The sequence below is a fragment of the Drosophila miranda genome, chromosome 4, assembly GCF_003369915.1.
Source record: "Drosophila miranda strain MSH22 chromosome 4, D.miranda_PacBio2.1, whole genome shotgun sequence".
NCBI lineage: Eukaryota > Metazoa > Arthropoda > Insecta > Diptera > Drosophilidae > Drosophila > Drosophila miranda.
In genome coordinates this window covers 26,689,603-26,714,931 of record NC_046677.1, presented here as the reverse complement: position 1 = coordinate 26,714,931, position 25,329 = coordinate 26,689,603, and the positions used below count along the sequence as shown (strand labels likewise).

General features: G+C 42.9%; 1 protein-coding gene and 2 long non-coding RNA genes across 3 annotated transcripts; 2 read left to right on the top strand and 1 right to left on the bottom strand.

Moving 5' to 3' along the window:
* Window positions 1-15,693: 15,693 nt before the first annotated feature.
* Window positions 15,694-16,364, top strand: LOC108161571 (S-phase kinase-associated protein 1). The gene has a single exon (XM_017295860.2). It carries the CDS (start codon window positions 15,762-15,764, stop codon window positions 16,293-16,295), a length of 534 nt encoding a protein of 177 aa, XP_017151349.1. The 5' UTR covers window positions 15,694-15,761; the 3' UTR covers window positions 16,296-16,364.
* Window positions 16,365-23,386: 7,022 nt separating this feature from the next.
* On the bottom strand, window positions 23,387-23,781 carry LOC108161642. The gene is made up of 3 exons (XR_001775491.2): window positions 23,689-23,781; window positions 23,582-23,636; window positions 23,387-23,515 (listed from the first exon to the last, which is right to left on the bottom strand). It is a non-coding gene; the product is annotated as an uncharacterized LOC108161642 (long non-coding RNA).
* Window positions 23,511-23,928, top strand: LOC117188955. Its single transcript, XR_004473014.1, has 2 exons — window positions 23,511-23,641; window positions 23,697-23,928. It is a non-coding gene; the product is annotated as an uncharacterized LOC117188955 (long non-coding RNA).
* Window positions 23,929-25,329: the final 1,401 nt, after the last annotated feature.

Here is a 25,329-nt window from a genome sequence, read left to right as displayed (position 1 = left end):
TTGTGCAACTGACAAGCATTTTCTAAAGATTCTTAATACGCTTCACATATGTTACATTTCCTTTTCTAACAATACCAGAACATATTAGAAATGTTAGACAATGAAATGAATGAATTCACCTTCTGTACCATTTTCCTGTTGTCCCCCCTTCAGACAATTACAAAAAATGTTTTCCGTTACATTTTGGATATTATTTACGCATCAAATTTTATGACAAATACTTGAAAAAAGCCCACCCCACATAACGGATTATATGAGCAATTGGAAATTAAATTAGAGAGAGGGAGAATAAATCGGGGAAATAGAAAAGATGGGGATGTGGAGCGGATGATGACTCGCACAAAAGGGAATATGTATGTACATAGATTTTTGGTTGGTGGGGCAGGGGGCGTCACTCAAGTGACGGTCACAGTGGGACCTCCGAAAAAAGAAAAAACCAATTGGTTCAGTATTTCTTATTGTTCAGCGCCAAGTGCTTCGTTTTCTTGGGCTGCTTCTCTGATTTCTCCACCCGCCAACAGTTCCTCCTTCATGTGCGATAAGCCCAAAATCAAACCAAACAAACAAACGAATCAACATTTTAATTCCCATTGAGTTCCTTATGGAGCAATTTCGAATCGTTCTCGTGGCACAACAATGGCAAGAGTTGGGGAAGTAGAAGGAAAATTGCGTTCTAATCGAAGCGAATGAGCAGGCAACCGCCGCACTGCACCTCCTTCCTATAGCAGCCATTAAAATGCATCCCTCAAGTGTTTTCTTCTTCTCTTTCGTGAATCGAATTACAACAAAGCGAACAAAAAGGAGAAGGAACGCTGTGAGAGGCGGCAAGGGCCGCGGCTCTATCTCAAACAGAGCTCTTCCACAATACGTATGTACGTATTTTGTAAATAATTATACGAAAGCGTCGTAATTTCTCCGGCTTTTGTCACCGTAAAAGGAAGGATTTTTTGCACTCCGTTTATCATTTTTCCACTTAATGACTTATTCCATTCGAAATTTAAAATATTTGATCTGTTTCTATTTTTCCGATACATCAGTCTCTTTTCCTTCTTCTCAAAAAACACCAGCCGTTTTTACAGCTGCGGCCGTTAATTTTCGAAGCAAAAATGCGCCAGCGGCGTCGACGTCGACGCAGAAACAAGGCAGAATTCAGCGCGCAGTGACTGATGTCGCGACTGCGCTGTTGTCAGCCGTCGGCCGACTTATGTATGCATCTCTTTTACTCTTACACATGAATGCTTCGTGTCAAAAGGAGAGAGAGAGAAAGAGTGAAAGAGTGTTCTACGCTAGAGATGGGCATGCACTGAAATGGTTTGACAAGACCCAAAACGGCACGAAAATGCACGCACGGTCCAGCACGATATTTTGATTATTTGAAAAAAAGCCTTTGTTAATATTAAACTTCAACAATGAATTCCAATTGCTTTCAAAAACGACCCCGGCCTTATATTCAATAAAATTCATAGGGTTTATAGTTCAAGGTATCGAAAAAATAATCGGCTATGGACTAGGTGATCTTTTAGTTAATTTTTAAGGAAAATCTGATCGTCTGTTTCCATAAGCTAAAAGCTCAAAATAAAAGCGAACGCGGGGGAGTATTCTTGAAGAGCCCAGCGACACTTCTCATATGATATGATCTCCAATATATATAGAGATAATATTAATAATATCCACTTTTCTTAGAGAAATAAAAGTATAAACACCTTCATGGATGGCCTAAATACTTACAAATTTAGTATATCAAAACCTTTTTTATGTAATAAAGTTTAAAAATTCAGATTAAAATTGTTTTTAAATTTCATCATAGAATTTTACAATTTTTCTGTGAAACACAACTAAAAACTTTGGCAAACTTTTGCCTTGGGAGGGGTGGGGGAGGGGGAAAAACTAAAAAGTAATTGGCAACTTTTTAGTTAAAGTACCGGACCACCCACTCGATCTCCTCCTGCTCCTCACAGTAGCCACACCCCCTCGTTGATATCTTCTGGAAACCGCTCCCACTCTTCCCCTCATGGAGGGAGAGTTTGAAGCATTGATGCTTCAGAGAGTCTGTTAATCCATTAGATGCATTGCATATTTCATTTGACATTTACGAAACACAATTTGCCCGGCAATTTCCTCTTTTATCGCTCTCCCAGTGGGGAGAGGGGGCTGGTGGTCTGTGTCTATTTGAAGCCACAAAATAGTTTTAATATTAGATTGAAGTTAAACCCAAGACACACACTTTAAGGGGAGATTTGGGGTCAGAGCGAAAACCCAACTGAAATAAGGGTATTTTTTTGGCTACGATTTTTATAAGAAATAATAAGATATCAAACATCAAATAAGGTATGGATAAAGCTAGCTGTTAAAAAAGAATATTGTTAAGATATTTAGTCAAAAACTAGGGTAAAATTAGTTGAAACATTAGAAGAATGGAATATTTTAGAGCAGGTAATTAGGCAAGGAATAAATTAAATTAGAAGATGAAACAGCCGAAGAAATACTAAAATACGGCACGTAATTATACCCCAAATTGAGTACTAAATTAAGGGTGGAATTGGTTGATAATAAGGGAGGATATCCCACATAATATTGGGAGAGGAATGTAGAAAGTGATGTGGGAAATATAAGGAAAATAAGTAAGAAAAGTGATGGAACTAATGGAAAAACTATGAGTATTGTAGTTATTATCCCTATTAAAAATGGGATATAATTCGCTTAAGAAATTTTTAAAACAAGTGAGGGATGAAGTTTGTCTGGAACTGTCGCTTCTAGCTCTTGCTTAAGCCGGTTGTGTTTTTTTTCTTGCTCCCGCATTCTCCGCCCTTTGCCTAAATATCATACAACATTGTTGTTTTTTTGTTTTGATTTATTATCGCATCTCTTTAATTTGATTCTACTTTGTGTTAACCACCAGTGTTTTGTTTGTAAACAAGTGTTAAATATAAATTCAATATTGCAACGTAACACATCGGACTCGTGCAGGCAATTTGTTATTGTTTTTTGCCCAGTCTGCTTTTCGTTCTCGCTTCTTCGGTGTGCACTGTTCTCGCGCATCAGCGTTTGCATCGCCCACACTCTCTCGTGAGCATACGCGGGCTTCTCGCATTGTTGCTCTCACTCTCTCTGGATTGCCTATACTCTCCCTCTCTGTGGACTTTTCTTTTGTGTCTCTGCTTTGGTGAGTTTACTGCTCGTTTTCTGCACTTCGTTGGATCATCTGCTTTGAATTATTGCCGCTGCAGCTGATTGTCTGGCTCGCTCTGCTGTCTGCTCTCCTACTTTACCTGCGATCTCACTCCGTTCTCTTATTATTCGTGCACAGTGATTCTACTGCTGTCAATAATGGCAATCGTTTGTAGTGCAAAGAAATGTGAACTCGGTGGTGTTATCATTGGTGATTCATTTCTTAGCTGCTGGCTGTGCGACAATTTTGCCCACATAAAATGTGCTGGTGGTGGAAATTTTGGCCGGCTGAATGATCTGATCTCGAAACGCATGGGCCTGTCTTGGTCATGTCTGGCTTGTCGGGAGATTGAGGCCGAAATGCGCACATTTATGAGACAGACTCGAACTGGGTTTCTGGATGTCCGGAAACAATTTGTGGCTCTCAACGAGAAATTTCTTGCCCTTGAATCACAGTTTCTTGGGCTCAAACTCTTGAGCGAATCGCCTAGACGGAAAATTCCGCATAATGATACCAATCTCTTGCAACCTAATCCGATTGGTACGCCTGCCTCCCACCTTCATCCATCGGAAGCATTTCCGTGTAGGCATGCCACGCCGTTGTCTGTAAAAACATTAGGGACAGACTTCTTGACCTCGTTTTTGTTAACGATGGTTCTCTTGCTACTGTATCTAGAGCAAGCCCAATATCTCTCCCTGAAGATCCTTACCATCCAACTTTGTTGATATCACTGGAGTGTACACAATCTGGAGGTGCTGACAGTTCCATGGCTCCTTGTCACATAAATTGGTTTGCAGACGGATGTAGTTTTTACGGACTTCAGCAAGGCATTCGATTCTGTGAACCATGCTCTGCTTATTCAAAAGCTCTCTTTATTAGGGTTCCCAACGAATCTTCTAGATTGGATTTTGTCCTATCTCTCTAACCGTACTCAACGTGTTTTGTTTTCTAACGTGTTGTCAAATACTGTTAATGTTACTTCAGGTGTGCCACAGGGAAGTCATCTGGGCCCGCTTCTGTTTATTTTATTTGTGAACGACCTTCCTCAAGTTATAACATACTCTACTACACTAATGTATGCTGATGATGTCAAAATCTGTCTTTCTTACTCTGATTGGTATTTGCACACACGCCTTCAACTTGATCTAAGTGAACTACTATTGTGGTGTTCAACTAATCTTCTTTTTCTGAACCTTTCCAAATGCAAACTTATGACATTTTACCGTCGCGCTCCTCATTTTGTCTCATATGTTCTAGGAAATCATGTCCTTGAGCGAATTTCGAGTTCAAATGATGTTTGTTTTAGCGTTCATCAAGCGTTGGTCCAAGGAGTTTGACGACCCGTACGTTACGAAACAACTGTACATCTCGTTAGTACGTCCTATATTGGAGTATTGTTCTTGTGTGTGGAGCCCGCAGTATAAAGAGCAGCAGGCTGTTATTGAATCCGTGCAAAAGCAATTTTTAATTTTTGCCCTTCGGAACTTTAACTGGGACTCGGGTAGAATCTTGCCACCCTACCGGTCTAGGCTAAATCTTATTGACCTGCCGTCGTTGCACCATCGCAGAATATGCAATGGCGTAATGTTCGTGCACAAGCTCCTTCTTGGGACTGTTGACTCCCAAACTCTCTTGGGTCAGATTGACTTGGCCGTTCCATCCAGACCTACCCGTACTTTTAGGCCTATCCGTCTATCCATATGTAGGTCTAATTATGCTGATCATGAACCTTTTAGGGTTTTATGCCATAATTATAACTCCCTCTGTCAAACCCTATCCCCTGAACTGTCTCTTAAACTAATTGCATGCAATATTTATAATCATTTAAATTTAGCTAACTTTTAACTTATCTTTTTCCGCCTTTAGTAACGAAGTACCATTATTAACAGATAATTTGTTAATTTAATAAATAAATAAAAATAAATAAAATTAGAAATGAAAATAGGATAAGAAATGGGTAAACATGTGAAACGTTTTTATGGTTAAATTATAGATAATACGAGGATTCGTATTATAGTTCTTCCCCCAAGATTCCATCATTTCGTTAGCGACAAGAAAACCTCAAGAAAGGTCTTTCCTCCGGCCTATAAGGGTCATTGGTCTGCCTTGGAAAAGAGTCGGATAAAACCGACTACCGACAACGTTTAACCAAACCTCTTTAACTACCCAAAGCCCCACACCACTCTCTACTCATTTTACACCCATTCCTCCCCCGAATAAGAATTACAGAATGAAAAACCTCTAAGAAGTTTCAAGGAAAAGCGTTTCTCAGACCTCAGACCGGCCACTCACATGCAAAAATTGCTCATTTTCGCAGGTGCTGGTGGGTGTGTGGTCAGTGTGGGGCTACTTCCCACTGGCCTTGTGCAAATTGGCCAGAATCGAGCTGCTAATTGAGGCCCCAACCGCCGAAGAGAAAGGAAAAGAAAAAGAACTAAGGAAACCGACAGAAACTCCTCCAACCACCAATCGACGTTTACAATTATCCCAAAATGCAGTGGCTATGGAGGGGGGGAGGGCAGTGGGTGGAAAGGGGCGAGAGGACATAATAGGGCTAGGACTAGGTGTGTGCTCATATCATTTGTTGGCCAACAGCAATTATGGCCAACAAGCACATTTTGCTAATTGCAAGAAAGAAACCAACGCAAAATGAAAACGGAAGTGATTCCCCCAAAGGGATGGGAAGGAAAAAGATCGATTTTTATTGAAACAAAGGCTTAAATACTCTTGGAGATTAGTCGTTCTTGGTTCCTAAATGATATACATAGTCATTCGATTTTGTATATTTTTCAGGGATTATTGATTGCCTAAAAGAAGAATTTGATGAAAGAATTGGGTTTGGTTTTCTTCAGAAAGTCTTGAGTTTTGAACGATTCTACTTATGATATAGGGGTTCTAATCTTAGAGTTCTGAGTTATATACATTTTCCAGCAATAAATGGGATCTGGGAAGAGTTTCACAAAGATAGTTTCAAGAATTAAGAAACAATCGATAGGAATGGAAAATATTGAGATGTATGTATCTACTATTTGAGTATCTTTTTGTGTCCTTCTGCATCGTAATACCCTTTTTAAGAGTATACCAAGAAAAGGAAGTAGAAAACTAGAAAGAGAAATCGAGAAAATGCCAGGGGAATGAGGATTTCGGGATGAGTATTGGTATTGCGGGGTATGTCAGGGACTGGGGGGGGGTTCAACAATGGGTTAACACGAAACACGTCTCTGGAAATTAATAATTTTCGGTGGTTTAATTTGCAGATTTTACGTGAATGAAATGCAGAAGCAGAAAGTCAGAAGGACAGCGCACCACAGAAAAGCAGAAAGGCCGACAATAGACAACAGCAAAAGCAGATGAGTGCCAAAAGCAAACACAAAGCAAAGAAAAGCGGGGAAAACACACACATAGACAGACAGAGAGAGAGAGAGAGAGAGAGGGAGAGAAAGCTCAAGGCAAACGAAATGGAAATGTGGATCGGTCGGAAAATGCTTTGGTCAGCTTTTCCTGTTTAGTGTGTCGGCAATTGAGGAAATGCCTAACCATCAGGAGCATCACAGAGTGGGGGCTGGGCTGCATAATTGGATTGGGGGTCCGGGTACGGTCCATCCAACCTCGAACTCGATTCGGACTCTGCCAACTGCATCCACAACTGCAACTGGCGCTCAATTAGTAGCAAGTGGCAGGACGACAACGAGGACGAGTACGAGTACGAGTACGACTACGAGAATGAGGTACGATTTGGCCCCCATTCGACTCTGCCGCAGCAGCAGGACGCAATCGGAGGACGATTGAGTTGCCACAACAATACCCAGAAATTTCGGGGCCAATGTATCAACAACAGTGTGTCTGTCCCTCTATCTCTCTCCTTTGAGGTTGGAGGGGGAAAAAGTAGCTTCCTACTTAACTGAACAAAAAGTCCAGGCCCACAAATTCGAAGCTACCGAAAATCGTCTAATTTCTGTGAAAAGTTTGGTTCTCCGGAGAAATTTCCATCACACCTCAATGATTGCATCCAGTCACTGGGGACTGGTGTCTATTTTTGGTTAAATTTGTGGTTGGTTTCGACTTGAAAAATGCTCTCTTTGATCGGTATTTTGAGGCTAGTAGAGCTGGCCATATAACCTAAAAAATGGTGCTTTAAAGTCCACTAAAGAGGGATATACAGCAGGTACATGTGTCTAAGATCTGCTAAGAGATCTTCCATCAATTACAAACGTTGAATATTGAATGTAGGATCCATTTCCAGCTCCAGTTAGGCATCAACTGCTTGTAATCTTATCTCAAACTATCTGGAATATATGAAATCTTTTTTCCAGGGCATCAGCAGGGTCCAATCTTCCCAGATTTGATACCAAAAACATTTTTGCATCCTATTCCAAAGACCAAAAATCCGTTTATGTAGGCTTGAAAGCTTTTTTGTCGTATCTATGATGAGACTGTGGCCAACTCTATTAGCCTTGGCCAACATTTCGTTCTCTTTCTCTCCCTCTCTTGGGGTCTCCAATAAAAATTATTTTTCTTCTCTTATTTTGTTTTTTCTTTTTTTGGCACGCCTTGATGCCAAATTAATTAACAACGCGACAAGCAGAGAGGAGGAGGGGAGGGGTATGTACCGGTTACCGTTATGAGAGACGCATGCAACGTGTGGCAGTGTCAGTGGCAGGGGCAGGGGCAGCAGCTGAACAACAAAGTCAGAGCCAAATTGAGGCAATTGTTGGGACTTGTTTTTGGCCTGCAGCACGACGCGTCGTTGCAGCCACATCGCAGGCGAGGCAGCAGCAGTAGGAGGAGGAGGTGAAGAGACCGGCAGAGGCAGAGTCTGCCACAAGAGTCCCGTTATGTGACCTCATATGTGGACAACTGGTTAGCCGGTGGCAACTCCGGAGGGGGCAGAGCAGAGCTCTGGAGAAGGTGGCCCCTGGCCAGTGGGTCTCTCCGGCGAGCCAGAGATGCGACTTGTTATTGATACATCAAAAAGTTTGCCAAATTGCCAGCACCGCGATATGGATCTCGCACAAATTGACCAAAAAAGCTCGAACCGTGAAAGTGGCAACAATGGCATGTGGCAGTGGCAGTAGCAGTACCAGTAGGGGCATGCCACACGATAATCAGGGCACAAGCCAGCTACTGGGCAATGAGAGTAAAAGAAATCGATGGAAAAAGGATGGAAAAGATGGGGGTATAAGAGAGTTGGGTTTCCCGAATTGGTACTACTTTTCAGACATCTTATATCATCAAATGTATCCCTAAGTATCCATAGTTCCCATTTCTATGTTCCCGCATCACTTAGAGTTTCAATTTGCGGTCTCCCGAGTGTTACCCTTGGTTCCCAGCCGGCTTTCTTATCACTTCATCATCCACACCCTCTGCAAACCTGTCGTCTCCCCTGCCCGCCTGCCCTTTTGTGTCAATGACTCGCGTTTGAAGTGGCCAACTCGTTTGTCTTGGCACCGCAGCACTTCACCCCAATCCTACACCCCAATCTTGCCCCCAGCCAGGCCACACCCCTCTAACAAATACACTTGCTTACTTAAGGAAGACCGTCAACTGTTTTTTCATGGTTGCAATTAATTGGTCTTCAGGGTTGCCCGGACAACCCCTTGAGCCTTACTGTCTCCAGAGCGTCCCCCTCCCCCTCATGCCTTGAGCCACTCTGCCAGTCTCTATTTGTTGGTTTTGCTTCTTGCAGGACGCTACGGTGCGGTACGGCACGGGGGCTTTGTTGTTTGTACACCTGATGACCCTTTTTGGCATTTGGAAATTGCAGAAACTGTTTTTGTTTATAGAAATTTGATTTTGTTTATTGTTCAAAGAGAGAGACAGGGAGACAGAAAATACATAGTTCGAACCAGTAACCCCAGCCGTGGGTGGACTTTGATTTAAACGGAAAACTGTTTAGCTTTGCGGGCAACGGATCTGATGTTACACCATAGGTTTTCCACCGATGGTTCTTGAGGAAAAACAAACAGCTTTTATGCTGATTAAAACCGTTGGAATAGAAGCAATGAGAATATAAATAGTAACGCCCATGCATTTCTTTGGTACTTTTTGGTACACTTTTGAAAGTGGCTTTAGCATAGAATATCTTCTTCCATCGGGAAAAAGAACCATTCCCATGAGGAGACTTGAATTTGGGGTATTATTTGAATACTATTCCTTTCTTCTAAGACATCAATGAATAAAAGTAGGACCATCATCTGTGAAAACGACAAAACTGTCTGTCAATAAAAACCATCTTTATTTAAGTACAAAAACCGATGCAAATATAGCCAACGTCCCACTTTAACGACAGTAAAATACCACCGGTAGAAAGAGTACCCTTACCACCCTCATTTTTCCCCTTATATCATCCCCCTTATCCTTGGTAATACCTCCTTTTCCCACCTAATTTCCCCTTACCCTCCTCCTTTGACTTGTGCTAACAGATATTTTGTCTGAACGAGGTTGATGATGACGAACCATGATGATGATGAGGACACTTCCCGGGGCAGGCACTCCCTTGGGTTAAGTTGTATGTCTTCAAGACCCAACCCCCCTCTCTGCCAGCCACCCCTCACCGCACTCTGTCCGGTAGGAAGTCAACGAAGCGGGACGAAAACATCGTCATCGTCGTCCAGTTTCAGATCCAGAGTTCAACAAGTTTTCCTTTCTGCAACCTGCTGCTCCTGGGGGCAACCAAGGGGCACCACCCTCAAGCGGAACACTTTCCGGGGCCGCCCCGCAGTGCTTATACAGCTGTTCTTTCCTTCTTACCTAAGGGAGAGACGACCAGGCCGGCCGCCTGGGACCATGTATGAGGGGAGGGATTCTCCCTTCTCCGTTCTCTCGAAACCCGAACCCCCACTAGAACTGTGGGAATTTCTCAATTGTTTATGGTTAATAATTGCTCTTGTTGGCTTCTCTTCACCTCAGGGACAGGCCGAGAGACACAATGGGCGGGCAGGAGGTGGGAGGACAGACACAATGGTCTGGAAGGGGGACCTTTATAATGCTGGCAGGGGGTAGGGTGGGGTCTTGACTGCTGCTTGTGCAATTGTCCGTAACTCATAATGTGCTCTGCTCTCCATGCAGTTCATATCCTGTTCTTCTGTGACTCTGACTTCATTTGCGGTTACAATTGCAAATTGATGGAAGAAACAACAAATCGAAGGATCTGATTTTCGGTAAATGAAATTTTCCAAACCACATTTTCAATTAGATTTCGTACGAGTAGGGGAGAAGCCTTCTCCGCTCTGCTCTGAGTGTGTGTGTGTGTGTTTTGTGGTGTGTAGAGCAACATTAATTTATAAACAATTTCCACTGCATTAGAGATGTACTCAAACACAGATTCGATTCTCGATTGGACTTGAGTTTACTCCCCGTCCTCCAACCACTCGTTTGATTAATTGCTATCTAAGGTTAGGGCTGGCCTAATGCCAGATACAAACTCTGGTGCATCCCAGATACAAAATTGAAGTCTGCTGCATCCCAGATACACATGCTCCTCCACTTAAAACTGGCGCCAGAAACAAAAAAAAAACTTCAAAGAAAACTCGTGCGTGAGGTGTGAGCATGACCCAGAGGCTTAAGACTAATTTGGGGCCAGAGGTTGGGCTGGGTTGGGTTTCAGACCTGCCCTAAAGGTGGAAAGTTCAATCACTGATTGATCGTAATGAAGGTGGAGCCGATTAACCTACTTGGGGAGGGGAAATGATTGCCATAGATCTCGTGGCGGGGAAGGAGTAAAACTTCGGTTTTGTAGCAAGTTTCGAAGCTTCGATTTTGTTTGAGAAATGCAAAAATAGTGATCGAAAAAGGGTTCTATGTTTAGAATTAGACTCCCACTATTTGAGAGAGTGGGAGCGAGAGACACTGTAGGTAAGGCAATGCTGAGTAAGTGCCAAAGATAGAGAGAGATCAAGGTTCAATTCCTCTTCGCGCACTCTTTTGCCATAGCAGATGCTGAGCAAATGCTCAGTGGTGGATTGCATACGATAGCGCCATCAGATTTTGAAAAGTTGAGCTTAAAAATAGTACGGACCATTGTCTTGGATACATGATGGCTATTATGTCCATTTGGGTTGTATTAATAGAAGAAATATCTTTTAGAATGCACACTAAATCGTGAAGAAATATTCCAATTTAACGAGGCTGTTTCTTTGGTGGAAGTCGCGAAGCTTCGATTATTTTTCCGAGTGCTCGATAGTCAGATGCACTATACACGTTCAACGGCACTCAAAACATGATGGATGAAATCCATCACTGACGCTGAACGCCCCCCAATGTATATTAAAGCGAGGTGCGACATGGCTCCTGGTGGCTCTTATGATAGCCCCTGAAAGAGTGCCAGAGAGAGAGACAGAGCGGGTGACAGTTGGGATGGTCCTCACTCTCAAACGGCGACAAGTTGTCAATGAAGACGTGCTCTTGGAATGAAGTGCAGACCGATTAAAGCAGTGGGTGCGAATCGAACGTGGGCTTCGGCTTTGAAGACTATTGTATGCCCTAGTGTAGGGTATTCCTGGTAGATTCTCTTTCGAATAAGCTAAGACTTCTATTTTCAGACCACAGTTCATAGGGCAACGATAAAGACCAACAATGTTTGTCTTCTATTTTATGAAATCTTTAAGTTATTATCATTATCATCGGTCCCTTGTCGTTTCAGAAACAAGTTCAGGGTCACTGATCTGATCCCCACCGCATCCGCTGTGCTGTTTACCTGCCCCACCGCATGATCAAAACATAGTCAATTTTCTAATGCCATTAAAAACCCATCCACCAAACACGCTTTCAAAGAGAGGCTTTTCCAAGTCCTAGGCACACCTGCCTGCCTCTGCCCCAAGATCAAGACGCCGCTGGATGCCCGATACACGCAACTGTCATTAGTTTTAGCAGTCGTCTCACCAGACGCCGACCTCGACTTCCTTTTTCACAGGCCGCACACACTCACACACACACACACACATACATACAATTATCCACATGATATTGTATAAGAAGGAAAATTTGTAGACCAATAATTATTTTCCCACTACTGCAGGCGGGGCAGGCAGGCCGAGAGCGCAGGGAATATAATTAATAACATGAAAAATACATAATGAAATCATTATCTTACCGTAATGTGAAATGATTATCGTATGTGTGTGAAGTGAAGTGCCCCCCCAAACAATGGATAGACGAGCGTGGAGTGGAGTGGGGATGGAGTGGGGATGGAGTGAAGTTTTAACGCGCATTCAGCGACCATCTTCGGGGAGTCACCGGAAGTATATCTCTTGTTGGTTAGGTCAGGTTTTTCTGTTGTCTTATGCAAAGCATTCCTCCATTCCACTCCATGCACCTCAAGCGGAACGATGCACCATAACAACCCTCTCCCCTCCCCCTGCCCCCAGTCCGTTCACAGGTGGGCGAAATTCTAGGCCTCTGATGAGTGACTGACTCGCAGTTATGTCAGAAGGTCCCAAAAGGTCTCACTTTTTTTTCCGTCGGTTTTGTTTGGGTTATTCTTGGGTGCCGCGACCGGCCAAGCGGAAGTTGATTTATTTCACCGCTCCTCTCTTTTCGGTGGGAGAATTTTCCCAAAAAGTGTTGCATTGTTGGACGGACCGGACCGGACCTACCGCCACCGCCACCTACACACCGGTGCCCCCCAGAGGAGGAGAGGTCGTAAAGAAAAAATTGTTGAAGCATAACTTTATTTTTTCAACTTTATTTGGTGCCCTTTTTCTTGGTCTTTCCTTTCGTTGAGCTCATCAAAATTAAGAATTATTTGTAATAATTAGCTGGAGTTTTGTGGGGGCTGCTATTCGAAAAGTCAATTTAAAGTCAAGGAAAATTGGTCTGATAAAAAATAAGAAAGAAACCACAAAGAAATGGGGTTTTTGCAGATTGAAAGATTAGAGGTATGCCATCGTAGGAGAAAAACATTTCTTAAACAAGAGGTTTTATCAACAAGATAATATTTAACCGATATTTATAAGGTAGATTGATCTAATCTTTAAGAAAATTATCGCTCTTAGAAATATCTATAGAAATAGTTTGCCTGGAACATTGGTATATCCCTATAAATAGAGACGAAACTTTAATCCCCTTTTAAAGTATATTTTCTTTAGCCAAAAAACAACCAAATTTCAAACCGAAATTTCGACCAAATTAAGAGATTACCTTGGCTTTTCGACCAGCTGGGGCTGGGCCACTCACTTTCCACAGATGCCCCTCCCCTTCTTTGCCCACCAACCTAAACATTTTCCTTTCTATCGTGCCACTGTAACCCCATTTGAAGCACTGCATTTCACTTCCATTTTCAATTCATTTAGCTTCGTTTGTTGCTATTATTTCTCTGCTATTTTTTTTTTTTTCGTGTTCATTGCTCCATTATGCTCTCTTCTTCCCTCTCTGCTGTGTCTGCTACTTCCTTCTTCTATTTTTTATAAGCATTTTTCAATCGCATTTCGATGCGCATTTTCATTTGGGGTCAAGAAAAATCCATTAGCAGTCGGTGGAAGTTAAATAGAATCCATTAGCTCTTGCTGCCAGTTCCTGCCCACGCCCCCTCCCACACCCCCACCCACAATGAGGGGGGGGAGTGGACCAACAAAAATTGTAATAAAAACTCCACAGCCTCTTGGGGGAGGGGAAAGAGGGAAAACCTAAAGAAAATCTTGACTCACGCAATGCCGAAATCTCGAATGTCTTTGTTGAAGGAGTTGAGGTCTTTAGAGGGGGGAATGGACATGGATTGGGGCGGGGCGGAGCGGGGCAACATGAGGCAATTAAATACATCACAATTTTGGGGGGCCAGGTGCCCAGGCCACATTTTGTGGACTTGGGGGCGAAGAGATATCTCTCTGGTATTGATCTGTTTTTGGGAAATAAATTTTGAAACGAATGAATTTTATGGAAGTAAATCAAAATGCTAATCTATGGAATGTACGGAGAATGGAATTTGAGAACCAAATTGGTTTGGTTTTATTTGAAATATGATTTTGGATAGTGTGTGTTTTGAAATGAATCATCCAATAAGTAGACTCTTAATGATAAGAAAATAATATATTTATGCCATGGAAAGTGGCTTGAAATATGGCTAAACATTTGCTGAAACTTATTTAAAGTAAATTCGATTGAATTTTCTACAATTCCCGACAATTTTCTATAAGAAAAACTTGCTCACATATAATTCTATAAATCTCTATAAATATTTATATGTTCCCCCATTTCTTTTTGCAGACGGAAAAAAGTTAACCATCTTAGCCTTGTTATGGCTGTGGCCGGAAGCGTCTGTCCATTTACCCCTTGGACTCTCGTCCCTCTCCTTCGCAGTACTCCTTCATATCGTCCTTCTGTGCACAGGCCCTCGTTCTCTGGCGTCCTCTGTGTGTGTGTGTGTGTGTTTCTTCCTGTGTTCCTTCTGGCGTCTGCTCTGACCCCGATGACACGCTAAAGAAAATCTATTAACCTCCAGTGACATATAGCCAACTCACCCTTTGGCCATATGCACACGCACTCACATACTCGCACACACACACACACTTAATCACATACACAGACACGCACACTAATGTGACACAATGCATATTTATGGCCCCATTTGTGCAAACTGTCGATAGTCTGTTGAAGATGGTATAGGGCCAGTGGCTCTAAGGGGGCGAGAGAGGGACAGTGTGTACTCCTGGAAGAAAGCAGTCGTGCAGAAAGCAGTAGGGGATGAGGTGATATTTGGGGGAGTGCCATTCAGCACGGATAATCATACAGAATGTACTACCGAAGAGGCTTAATTGAATAAAGGTATTGCATTTTATATGCACTCGTTCTATTATTCAATTACAAGTAACGAAGTTTTCTTGGCATACAACGTTCGGAGTTCGTTAAATTTACAATTTCTTGAATTTTTTAAAGTTCAGTTTGAAAGTCTAACGACCAAAGATCCGCCAGTATTTGGGGGTGCCTCGAGCCAACACGTTTTCTACGTGTAACACGAATATCGTAATACATTCTTTTGACATGCACACTGGCGACATCTGACGATGCGATCATCAAGCTATCACATATTACATGCTCTCTACGTGTCTTGGATACATTTCGGTAGCCTAAAAGTAGACATCAAACTTCGATGTCATGTATATAAGTATGTAGAATGTAGAAAAAACACCTACCCATACATGAATGTACAGCGCAATAACTTTTGACTTTTCTGCTGTTTTAAAAGCTTTTCCAATTCGATTTTCAAAAGAAAAACATTTTTTTCCGCTAAATTAATAAATTTTCTTTGAGATTGGATAATTTCTACAAGAGTAATTTTTTTACATTACTTTGTTACATTTTTTAACCAAAGCCGTCTTCCATTCGGAGCTGCTTTCAACGGTTGAAACTCCTATAATCCATTTCCATTACCAAAACAACCTCGTTAATCAGGCCTCAGGCCATCTCTGTTCTAACAATGAGTCAGCAGCTTACTGCCATTGTTTTTCTGGAAGCTAGTGAGACCGTATTTCGTATAAAAATAAACAGAGCTGAAGTCACAGAAAATCGACAATCACATGTTGAAGCGAAAAAAAAACAAAGGTGCATTTGCTTAAATTTATTGTCGTTGAAAACACTTTGACTGCAAATTTGGATCAAAATGATGTCTTTTGAGACCAAAGACGGAAAGATAATTCATGTCGAGCTAGAACTGATGAATCGCTCCAACGTGATACGCGCCATGTGCAGGGCGTGCCCGGAGGAGAGTACGGATGATGCCATCATACCGCTGCACGGCATCCGCAGTGAGGTGCTGTTGAAGATCCTCATATGGGCCGAGTTCCACAAGGACGACAAGGAGCCCCAATGGGTGAACAAGCCCAACCCGGTCCCAGCCCTGGAGATCGAAGTGCAGACCGGCGACTGGGACAAGGAGTTCCTGCGCGAAGACTTGAACAACATCTGTGAGTTGCTGGAGGGCGCCAATTACCTCGAGATCAACTGGCTGATGAAGCTGTGCATTCAGAAAATATTCTTCAATCGCGAAAGGCTCACAAGCTACCAGTGGAATACATATTTGAAAAATGTACAGGCCTTGGTTGAGTTTGCGGTGGTCGGCGTCCCTCCAAATTTTGAATCCCTGAACCGTGATGTGGATTGGTATGGACACCAAATGCTGAACTTTTGCAAATAAATACAAATATGTCTTGTTGAATTTGGGATTTTTACTGGAATGAATATTTTGAGCCTAGAACCAAAGCAGGGTTGTTGAAATTTTATTTGAAACAATATTTATTGACAGAATATTATCTAGGAGGGAGAGATAAAAGTTGCTTGGGTTTGTACTGTCATCTTAGCCACCAAATCAATTCTATAGATTTCGAATAGGCCCACATGTGGCAGGGGGCAGAGAGTACCTACCGCCTGCCCAGCGAAGTATATTTAATGGTTTCATTTTTTCTTTGTCCTGTTTGTCGCTGTTGCTTTCATCATCTGTTCCCTCCCAAAGCAATTGCGACAGCTTAGAGAGGCAGGACAATATGCGCACTCATTGCCCCAGATGTCACCTATACAGACACGAGGACACGGGTCCTTGACAAAAAGAGGATATGCGGTGGGCGGCGGGGGGAGGGTGGGATACCATCTTCAGCTGCTTGCAGCTTCTCGCATTTAACGCATTGTCCTTTTAGCCATATTGATGATGATGCCAAATGACACCGAATGGCAATGGTTGGCCAACACCGTGGCTTCCAGCTAGGATTTTTACTATCACTTGCATGGTGTGTCCATCTCTCCAACAGTGTCCTTCCCGTTCCTCTGTACCTCTCTGTAACTCTGCACATACCCACTTGATCCTGCCCCATCTCATGCGTTGTTGTCGCAGTTGTTTCCCATGTTGTGTCTGCCATTATTTCGTGGATTTTTGGCTGCTTTAGCATTTCACTTTGATAGTCCTCGTCCTGTTCTGTTCTGTTCTGTCTCCTTCCTGGCAGCGCAACAGCACAGGACACAGAAACCAGAGGGTGAGACAGATATGGATGTGTGGCAGACACACTCCACCACCCACTCGCCCAGCCATCTCTGCGCTTCGTTGCTGTCTCGATTCTTGGCTCTGGTTTTGGTCCTTTCATGGCAGCTTTCGCTTTATCTGCTGACAGTCATAAGTTTTGCTTTGCTTTCCATTTTTATTTCATTCTGCAAGACTCTTCCACGCCCACACGACCACCCACACCCCACCGCCCCTCGAGTAACTCATCAGCGCGCATATGTTCGGTGCTTTTTTGGTATTTTCTTCGGCAGCGTCCTCATCGAGCGAGAAATTTATTTTTATTTGTTAGATTCTGATGGTGGTGGTGGTGCTGCTGTTGCTGGCTTTGGACTCATGCCTTTTTCCTGTTGCTGTTTCCGTTTGTTGTAAATTTTAGTGGATTATCCTGCCGACTTCTGCTATGGGTTGTCCTCCATGTCGTCGTTCATTCTGGGCATCGTTCTATACCCAGTACTTAAAGGTGTATTGAATGCATGCAGAGGGATGTAACGGCCGGCAGAAAGCGTTTTTGGGGAGCATTTTTGAATATAATGACGACAATGACAAGTTTCTTTCGAAAACTTTAAGAGAACTATCAGCCGATGGGAGAATTTAAAGAACTTCGCTATACAGGAAGGTCCATCAAAACTCATTGAAGCTGGAGCACTTTCAGACGAGTCCCTGTGCTGGCTATAGTCCTATAGATATGAATTTGTCTCTAGTTTTTAGATACCAATCCAATCAAATTGGGATCAGACCTGCTCGCAATATTTTCTTCTCATCTCTTGAGGGCTTGGGCATCTCATAGTCGAGAGATCTTCCTCTATTCGCCTCTCATTTATTCTTTGAATTTATTCAAACTTCACTAAACACAATCAATTTACGAATTATTATTATGCCTTTTTGGACGGAAGGAAAGTCTGTTGTGCCTCGTCCCTGTCCTGCTCCTGCTCTTTGAGCTCCAGCCTGTCGCCATTTGTTGTTCTTTGAGATGGGGGAGAGGGGACAATTCAAGTCCTTTTTTCGCATTTATTGCATTTGTTACGCAGGCTGACCCCTACTCTGAAGGACCCCCCTCTCACACCATGCCATATTGAGAGCACTTTACGCTTATGATCTGCTTAGCCTCCTTGCTACTCCTTTTGGGCCCTGGCTTTGGCTCATTTGCCAGCCCAGCCGGCCGCCTTTTAGCTTTATGTTTATGATTTCCATTCCCCGTTTCATGTGTGGGCGTGGCGCACTGTAATTACCACTTAAAGTCCTCCCTCGAACAACACACTGAAGTGGGAAGAGAAAGTGGCAAAGGAAGGAAGAACAATGGACGATGGGGTGTAATCACAATAAATAATAAATGAATGAATTTTATTGCTTAATGGATCGCAGTTACACTTGGTGAAGCCTCGTCCAGCGCATGGTGAGGGCTCCCATTGGCATTAGTCACACTTTATTTATGAATTATGATACGCTAACCAGGGTTAAATGCCTCACGAAAGGCATATTGAATCGATGAAAGGATTTGGCTTAGTCACCCAAGGGAAGACGGCAATTTTCGGTAGGTAGAAGTTCTTCAAAGTAACCTGATGAATGGTTTGGGTTTTATTTTTGATATGAGAGTGAGTCAGAAGTTTCCGGGTTTTTGGATTTGCGTTTTACAAATTGTATGAGGCACATATTTCTGCATTTTTATGTGGTTTTCTAATGAAATACTGATTGGAAATTATCATCTATTGAATATTGGTATCTAGAATAGAGAGTATAGAGAGAATAGAGAATAGGAGTCTGAAAAACATGGTTGGGAAAAAGAGTTTTTCTTATAAGAGTGATTTATATCTAAGTAATTACTCAATAATTCTAATGGGGGGATTTTAGAGTATAGATATTGAAATCTATCTGATTTTTCCAGTATTTTAACAACTTTTTACTTAGAAACGGTTCTTTTTAATGTCTTAAAACAGTTAATAGAGTTTTATGACGTAATTTTCTATAAACCATTTGACTTTCATACAGTTTCAAGATGATAAATTATATGATCTTGGGATCTAAAAGAGTTAGCATTAAGAAATTTGTTGTGCTTGTGTCCCACACTGGAACCCACGGAATGAAATGGGCTTAAAGTTTTCTAAGCCAATCATTTTGTTCATATAGTAACACTCTTATAACTCCACAGCCAATTACCGAATTGATCTGCAATTTTATACAATAGTTTCTTTAGTTGAATTCCAAAGAATTTAGAACTTTCATAGAGATTGTATAAATGGAACTCTTAAACTTAAATTTTATCGGACTTTGAGACTTCAAATCAATTAGAAGTTGATCATGAAGTTTTCAACCTACAGAACTTCTCCCCATACAAATAGTTAGTGTATCCCACAGTTCGCTATTCCTACAACCCAAATCCCACACTTATGAATTTATTTCAATGTGTCCAGTGTCCCGTGTCACACAACTACTGGACTCCACCTCCCATCCAGTCATCGTTCCGCCTCTGAAATTTGAGTAATAATGATTAATTGCCTATTAGCAGTTAATTAGACTTAAAAGGCGGTCATCAAAGGGCTTATACACCCAAAACCTAATGAAAAACTATATGAGCCAACTTAGCTTTGAACTCGTTTCGTGTCATTACGAGAATGCCCCCCCAAGCGAGAGCCGAGCAGCGAGGACTGCAATTAGGCTGGAGAGCATCTTGGACAGTGGAGTTTTCGGCCAGGTCCAAGGTCCATGTGGGTTTTTTGGTGAGGGAGATTAATACATAAGGCAGGACGAGGCTGAGATAAATAATATAATATCTGTTTATGATTATTGCCGTCTGGAGGAGCAGTCCAGGAGTCGCCACTCAATTGGATTAGCATTTCGCATTGTCTGTCTGTCCTTCTGCCGCAACCTTTTTCCATTCTTCCTGTTGTAAAGAGTTGTCATTGGTTTTTATGGTTAGCTAACGCTGTCGTTGTCATTGCCATTAGGCCAATATTGATATAGTCTATGGGTTGCCCAACCATCCTTTTCGAATCCCACACACACACACATATCTGCGAGAGGTGGTGGGGCCCCGAATATCCCATCCTTGACGCGCCGCTCTGGCAGTTGAAGTTTACGATAAATACCGGTGGGGGTATCCTCAACGGTAGTTCCCTCCCCCCATAATGTCCCCTAAATATTTCAAGCCAGAGCCCGCCCCCGAAGGAAGAGATAGAGCTTCTGCTTGAAGCTACGAGATTTTCGGCTTGGCTCCTGGCTCAACCTGAAATTCGTTTAAAAATAAACTCCGGCCCTAAAGAATGGCAGGGAAAAGCAAAGGATTGGCCGTGCTAAAGGGATCACCGTGGAGACATCGTCTCAATTGCTTCAAAAGCACGTTGCCAAATTCAACCAAATTGACAAACAAAAACCCCCCGAAACCAAAATCAGGCTCATCAAGTGTGTACTCTGTATTTTGTGGGGGGAGTTTAACATTTAAGGTGGATGCAAAATGCCAGAGCCAAACACAATTTGCCACAAATATGGATTGGATTCACTTACAGCCGGGGACCAAAACCACGACCAGGACCAGGAAGAGCCCTGGGGTTAGGTGGGCAGCCGGGATCGTTGCCCTGGCAGGGAAATGGCGTTGCCAGTAGTCGCGCACTGCTCTAATTGACTTTGCCTGCCATAATGCTTTTTAGCCATGTTTAAGCGTCATCATATTAACTGCCAACACACACACGAATATACCCACACATACACTCACACTAGAATGCGACATCAAGTGTTTGCCTTTGCAGGGAGTATCGCTTGTAATTGCATTCGAGTTTGGACTTTGGTCGCGTTTCGTTTGACTGCGAATCGGTTTTACACTCAACGAATTTTTGGGTAGAGCTAAATTCTCATGGGGTTTGTATTTATCAAAGATTTTGGTTTAAATGGATAGTGGAAGTATTTTTAATAAGGGAATGGTTTTGAAGTAATCTCTTTATTATACAAAAAAAGTTTTGGGTCGTAGCGCCCGAGCGAGCGAGTGAAGCGAGTGATCAGGGGGCTTGTCTCTTAGTATTAGTATAAAATAGTTGTAATTTTGGTAGATTTTCAGGTGGACAAGTCATCAAAGGTAAAGTAAAAGGTAAGAAGCCACAACTTAGTTGGTTTTTCTGCATTTTCTTCAAAAATAGAGGGATCCTTTGCTTAATAACAGGTATATTTAACAATGATATAGTTCCTGCAGTGCCATTATTGGAAGATCTGGAAATATAAGACATAAAAAAGTCCATTAATCGATGGCAAAAGACCACAAAGTTCGGATTTATTCCATATAAATCTATAACTATGCTATATTTACGAGTATTTCCCCCGCACAATCTCTTTTTCCTATTTCCTTACAACTGAAATATCTGCAAGTATCTGTAAATGGTCTCCAATGCCCTCCAATCCCTGCCTAGTGTATTCCGCACTTCATTCAAAATTCCTCGTATTCCAATCCTGGCGCTGTTTAGTTTTTTTCCAATTCAATTAAATGCGTTCCACATTTTGGGTCTCGATTGTTGTTTTCGCTAACCAAACAGATAGAGTGCCCGCAGAATATTCGCCCTGCTCTCGTTGCATTTTTATAGCCAGGCCACTTTGGGGCCTGGTCCACTGAACAGTTAAGTAGCCAAAGGGATGGACAGGCAGGACTCTCTGCCCCGATTCTGACTCTGATTCTCTGACTCTCTGCAGCTGCAGCTGCTGCTGTTGTTGTTTGGTTTTCTGGTTTGGTTCGTTGCGAAAACTTTGTTAACTGAATGGCCCCCCGATTTCGCCCCATATTTGACTCCCCATTCCATGCTGCCTGCTTCTCGTCCATCCACTCGACTCGGTTGACAATATTTGCCAAACATTTGTTGTTGCTGCTGCCGCTGCTGCTGCCCCGGGGCTGCGGGTGGCTCGGGTTCGGGGTCGGAGTCAATTGAATTTAAGTGGCTGCAACTGCAACAAAGTCAATGACATGGTCTCTGGCATTCGCTTGGCCACTTTTGTGGCACTAAAATATGTTGCATAGTTATAGCCTAACTGGCCAAAATGCTCTTTGGTTTCGCTTTTTCCGATTTGGAGATAGCATTGTGTTGTTTATGTGTGCTACAGGGTATGTCCTTTGATTAGAAGAGGGTATTAAGATGGCTTTTTGGATCCCCAGAATCGTAGATTGGTATAAATTACTTTATTTCCCATCTTTTCAGGGCAGCAGCAGTAACAGAGCCACGGCACTGTTAACGACCACGATTAACGGCATGTTACCGATCACAGGTGCCGCAGGCCGTTAACAGTCTGTTACCGATCGAAGGCACCGCATGCTGTTAATAGTCTGTTAACTCTCCCAGGTACCGCAGGCCCTTAACAGCCTGTGCCCGTTGCCCGTTTACAGCGCACTGTTACCGCTCTCTGACAGCGCTCTCACGATCCACACGGCTCAATCGTGGCTCATACAAGCTTTCTACCCCATTTAATGGGCATCCCTTAGTCGTTAGACCCCTAATGCCCCATTCTTGTTACTTTTTTCCTTGTGTAGCATCATCAATTTTCATTGTAACGCGATTAGTTTAGCAGGGACTGAAAACGGATATGAGAGACAGAGCGACAGAGAGACAGAGAGATGCTAACTTCATTTTTCGGACCCCATCGCTGATGACCATAAATGCCAAAAGCAGGCCCACAACCCAACGCGAGGAATTTTTATAAATGATGAGTATGGTTGGCTGGCCCTCCCATCCTTAGTCCCAAACAGGCATCTGTTTTATGTTCACGGCGTATCATTTTTCTATGCGGGCCATGTGTAATTTATGCTCCATTTGTTGTGCGGTTGCTCTTGTTGCTCTTCTCACTTTCATATTTTCTCCTATTTATTGTGTGTGTGTGTGTGTGTGTGTTTGGCTATTTCTATATAATCTTTACGGTATTCTATTGTTTGGTGGCTGCCTGCCAGTCGGCCAGCCAGCCTGCCTGTTGGGGGGTCATGATAGACACATGCTCTTTTGATTTATGAATGCAAACGAGCCACCAGCCAGCAGCAGCAGCCACACAATCGACAGAACAGAGCAGCGAAGAGCAGAGCAGCCAACAAAAATGATTCTTTCTTTCTATAGAAATCTGTTCTTTTTTTGTGGATTCTGTTGCTGCCACACGCATTTAAAGCAATTAGCCTAAAAGTATTTTACCTTTAATTTCATTAGGGCTCTGGCCCTGGCACAAAACACAATGAAAGTTCTCTAGGATTTTGTACCCTGGGAAATGGTAGGGCCAGGGAGGTCTGGTTTTTGATCAAAGAGGTGGGTTTTAATGTTTTATATTCACTTCATTTAATTTTGCTTATATTTTGTGGTATTTTATTGGTGAGGATCCAGTAGTCTCTGGTTTTTTGGTCAATCGTAATTTGGTTTCTAAAAGTAAAGCAGTAAATTTTATAATTCTTCGGAAACTTGTAAAATTTATTTATTTTTACTTACCGTTTATTTCGAAAAATTCAACAGATTCCGATTCGTACTCTGACTAACACTGAAACTAAGGTAAATCGTTTGTTGCAATCATTTTGGTAGCTATTTTAAAGACTTACTTTTTAAGGTGTGGTAACACTTTCAACGGTTGAGTGCTTGGTCCCATGAAGCCGTTGTAGTGTCCCCAATGCCCCGTCGTCGCAATTTCGACGATCTCTGGGGGGAGTTGCCTGTCCCTCTTCTAATGGCTTTCAATGGCAGGGTGTTGTTCGAAAGCCTCTTTTTCAAGCACCTCAACACATCTAAAAATCGTGCGACCTCCCAGAGTCTGCCGAAATATCTACAACAGTCCGGATAATTTGGAATACGAAAACTTAATTTAGAGTACACAAAATTTTTGAATGCATTAGAAAAATGTTACTTGGATCAATATATATTTTTGTACCAACTAAAAATTTCTCAAATATCGAGTATTCTTTTCGATTTATATCCCCTACAGAAATCATTGTTAAACCCTTTCCCAATCAAAATCAGATGGATCTAAGTGTTCACCTACTGGGTATCTGCTGGGTTGCTTGCGTTTTAATTTTCGCAACTTTGTTGCTGCCAGAGCCTGCCCCCCTCACAATGGTGCACGGGGCCAAGGCCTGCCCCGAAAGTGCAACTCAATCAGGCAGCGGTCGAGTATTTCCACAGTTAACCCGCTGCTTCTAATGAAGCAATTTTCGTTAAAAGCAGTCACCACAGGAGCACTAGCTCTTCCCCATCCGGCTGCAACCTGAATCCCAGAGTTTTTCCTTACCTCCGGCACCCCTAAATCCTCCATCAAGTATGTGGAGGATTCCTTTTCAACAATTTTTAGTTGCTTCGGCGCGTGTTTGTTTCAAAAAGCTCAAATTGCGAGTGCCAGGAACGGAATGAAATCGTTTCGAAAGAGCCAGGGAGCCAGGGACCCGGGAGCCAAAGCCAAAAAGAAAGAAAAGGAATTACAGCTGACTCTGGCACTGAGTTTTCGCAATTATCCACGACCTCCCCCCTCGCCAGAGTCCACGTCCCCCCCCCCCCCCCCCCACAACAGCTACGTGCGAATTTATTGATAGCGATATTTTCCAGTTTCCTTTTGGCTTTTGGGGTGGAGGTTTCTGCGGAGGCAGTGAAGGGGGGGTGAAGGAGAGGGGGGAAGTGTGTTAAGTGCATTTTACATTTCCGGTCAATGGCGCTAACCTTACGAAATCGGCAGGAGCTGCAAAGTCCTGCACAGTCTGCCATCCAACTGCTTTATGCCTTTAAGGCAGCTTTGGCACGTTAGCTTTTCCACCGATGCGATTTTTTGCCATTCACACATTTTGGTGCACTTTTTCGGTGACATCCTGGCATAAATCTTCAAGGATATACCAAAAATTAGGGGTTGTTTTACGTTTACCCGTGAATGGCTTTATTTTCGAATGGATTCCAATTTTACATCGAATTTTGGTTGCTGAAAAACGCCTCGTTTTGTTCCACCTCTAATCCTGAATTGTAGCCCTAACTATTTCCTCTGTGGTGCCGCTTTAGTCTGATTACATTTCTTATTATGTTGGCGCGCAGTTTCGCTTTGGTTTTCATTTGCTTTTCATTTGCCATTTGCGTCACGCTTTGCCATCGCCGCCGCCTCTGGGGGCAGGCTATTGAGACCTCAACGATCCTTGCCAGTACGTGTCCCGAGGCTCAAGGGTTACACGGGTGGGGGCGGTGGGGGAGGCTAGGAGTGCCTTCCGCCA

Excerpts from the sequence above, each read along its gene's own strand:
- LOC108161571 (XM_017295860.2), top strand. The coding sequence starts at position 15,762 with ATGATGTCTTTTGAGACCAAAGACGGAAAGATAATTCATGTCGAGCTA.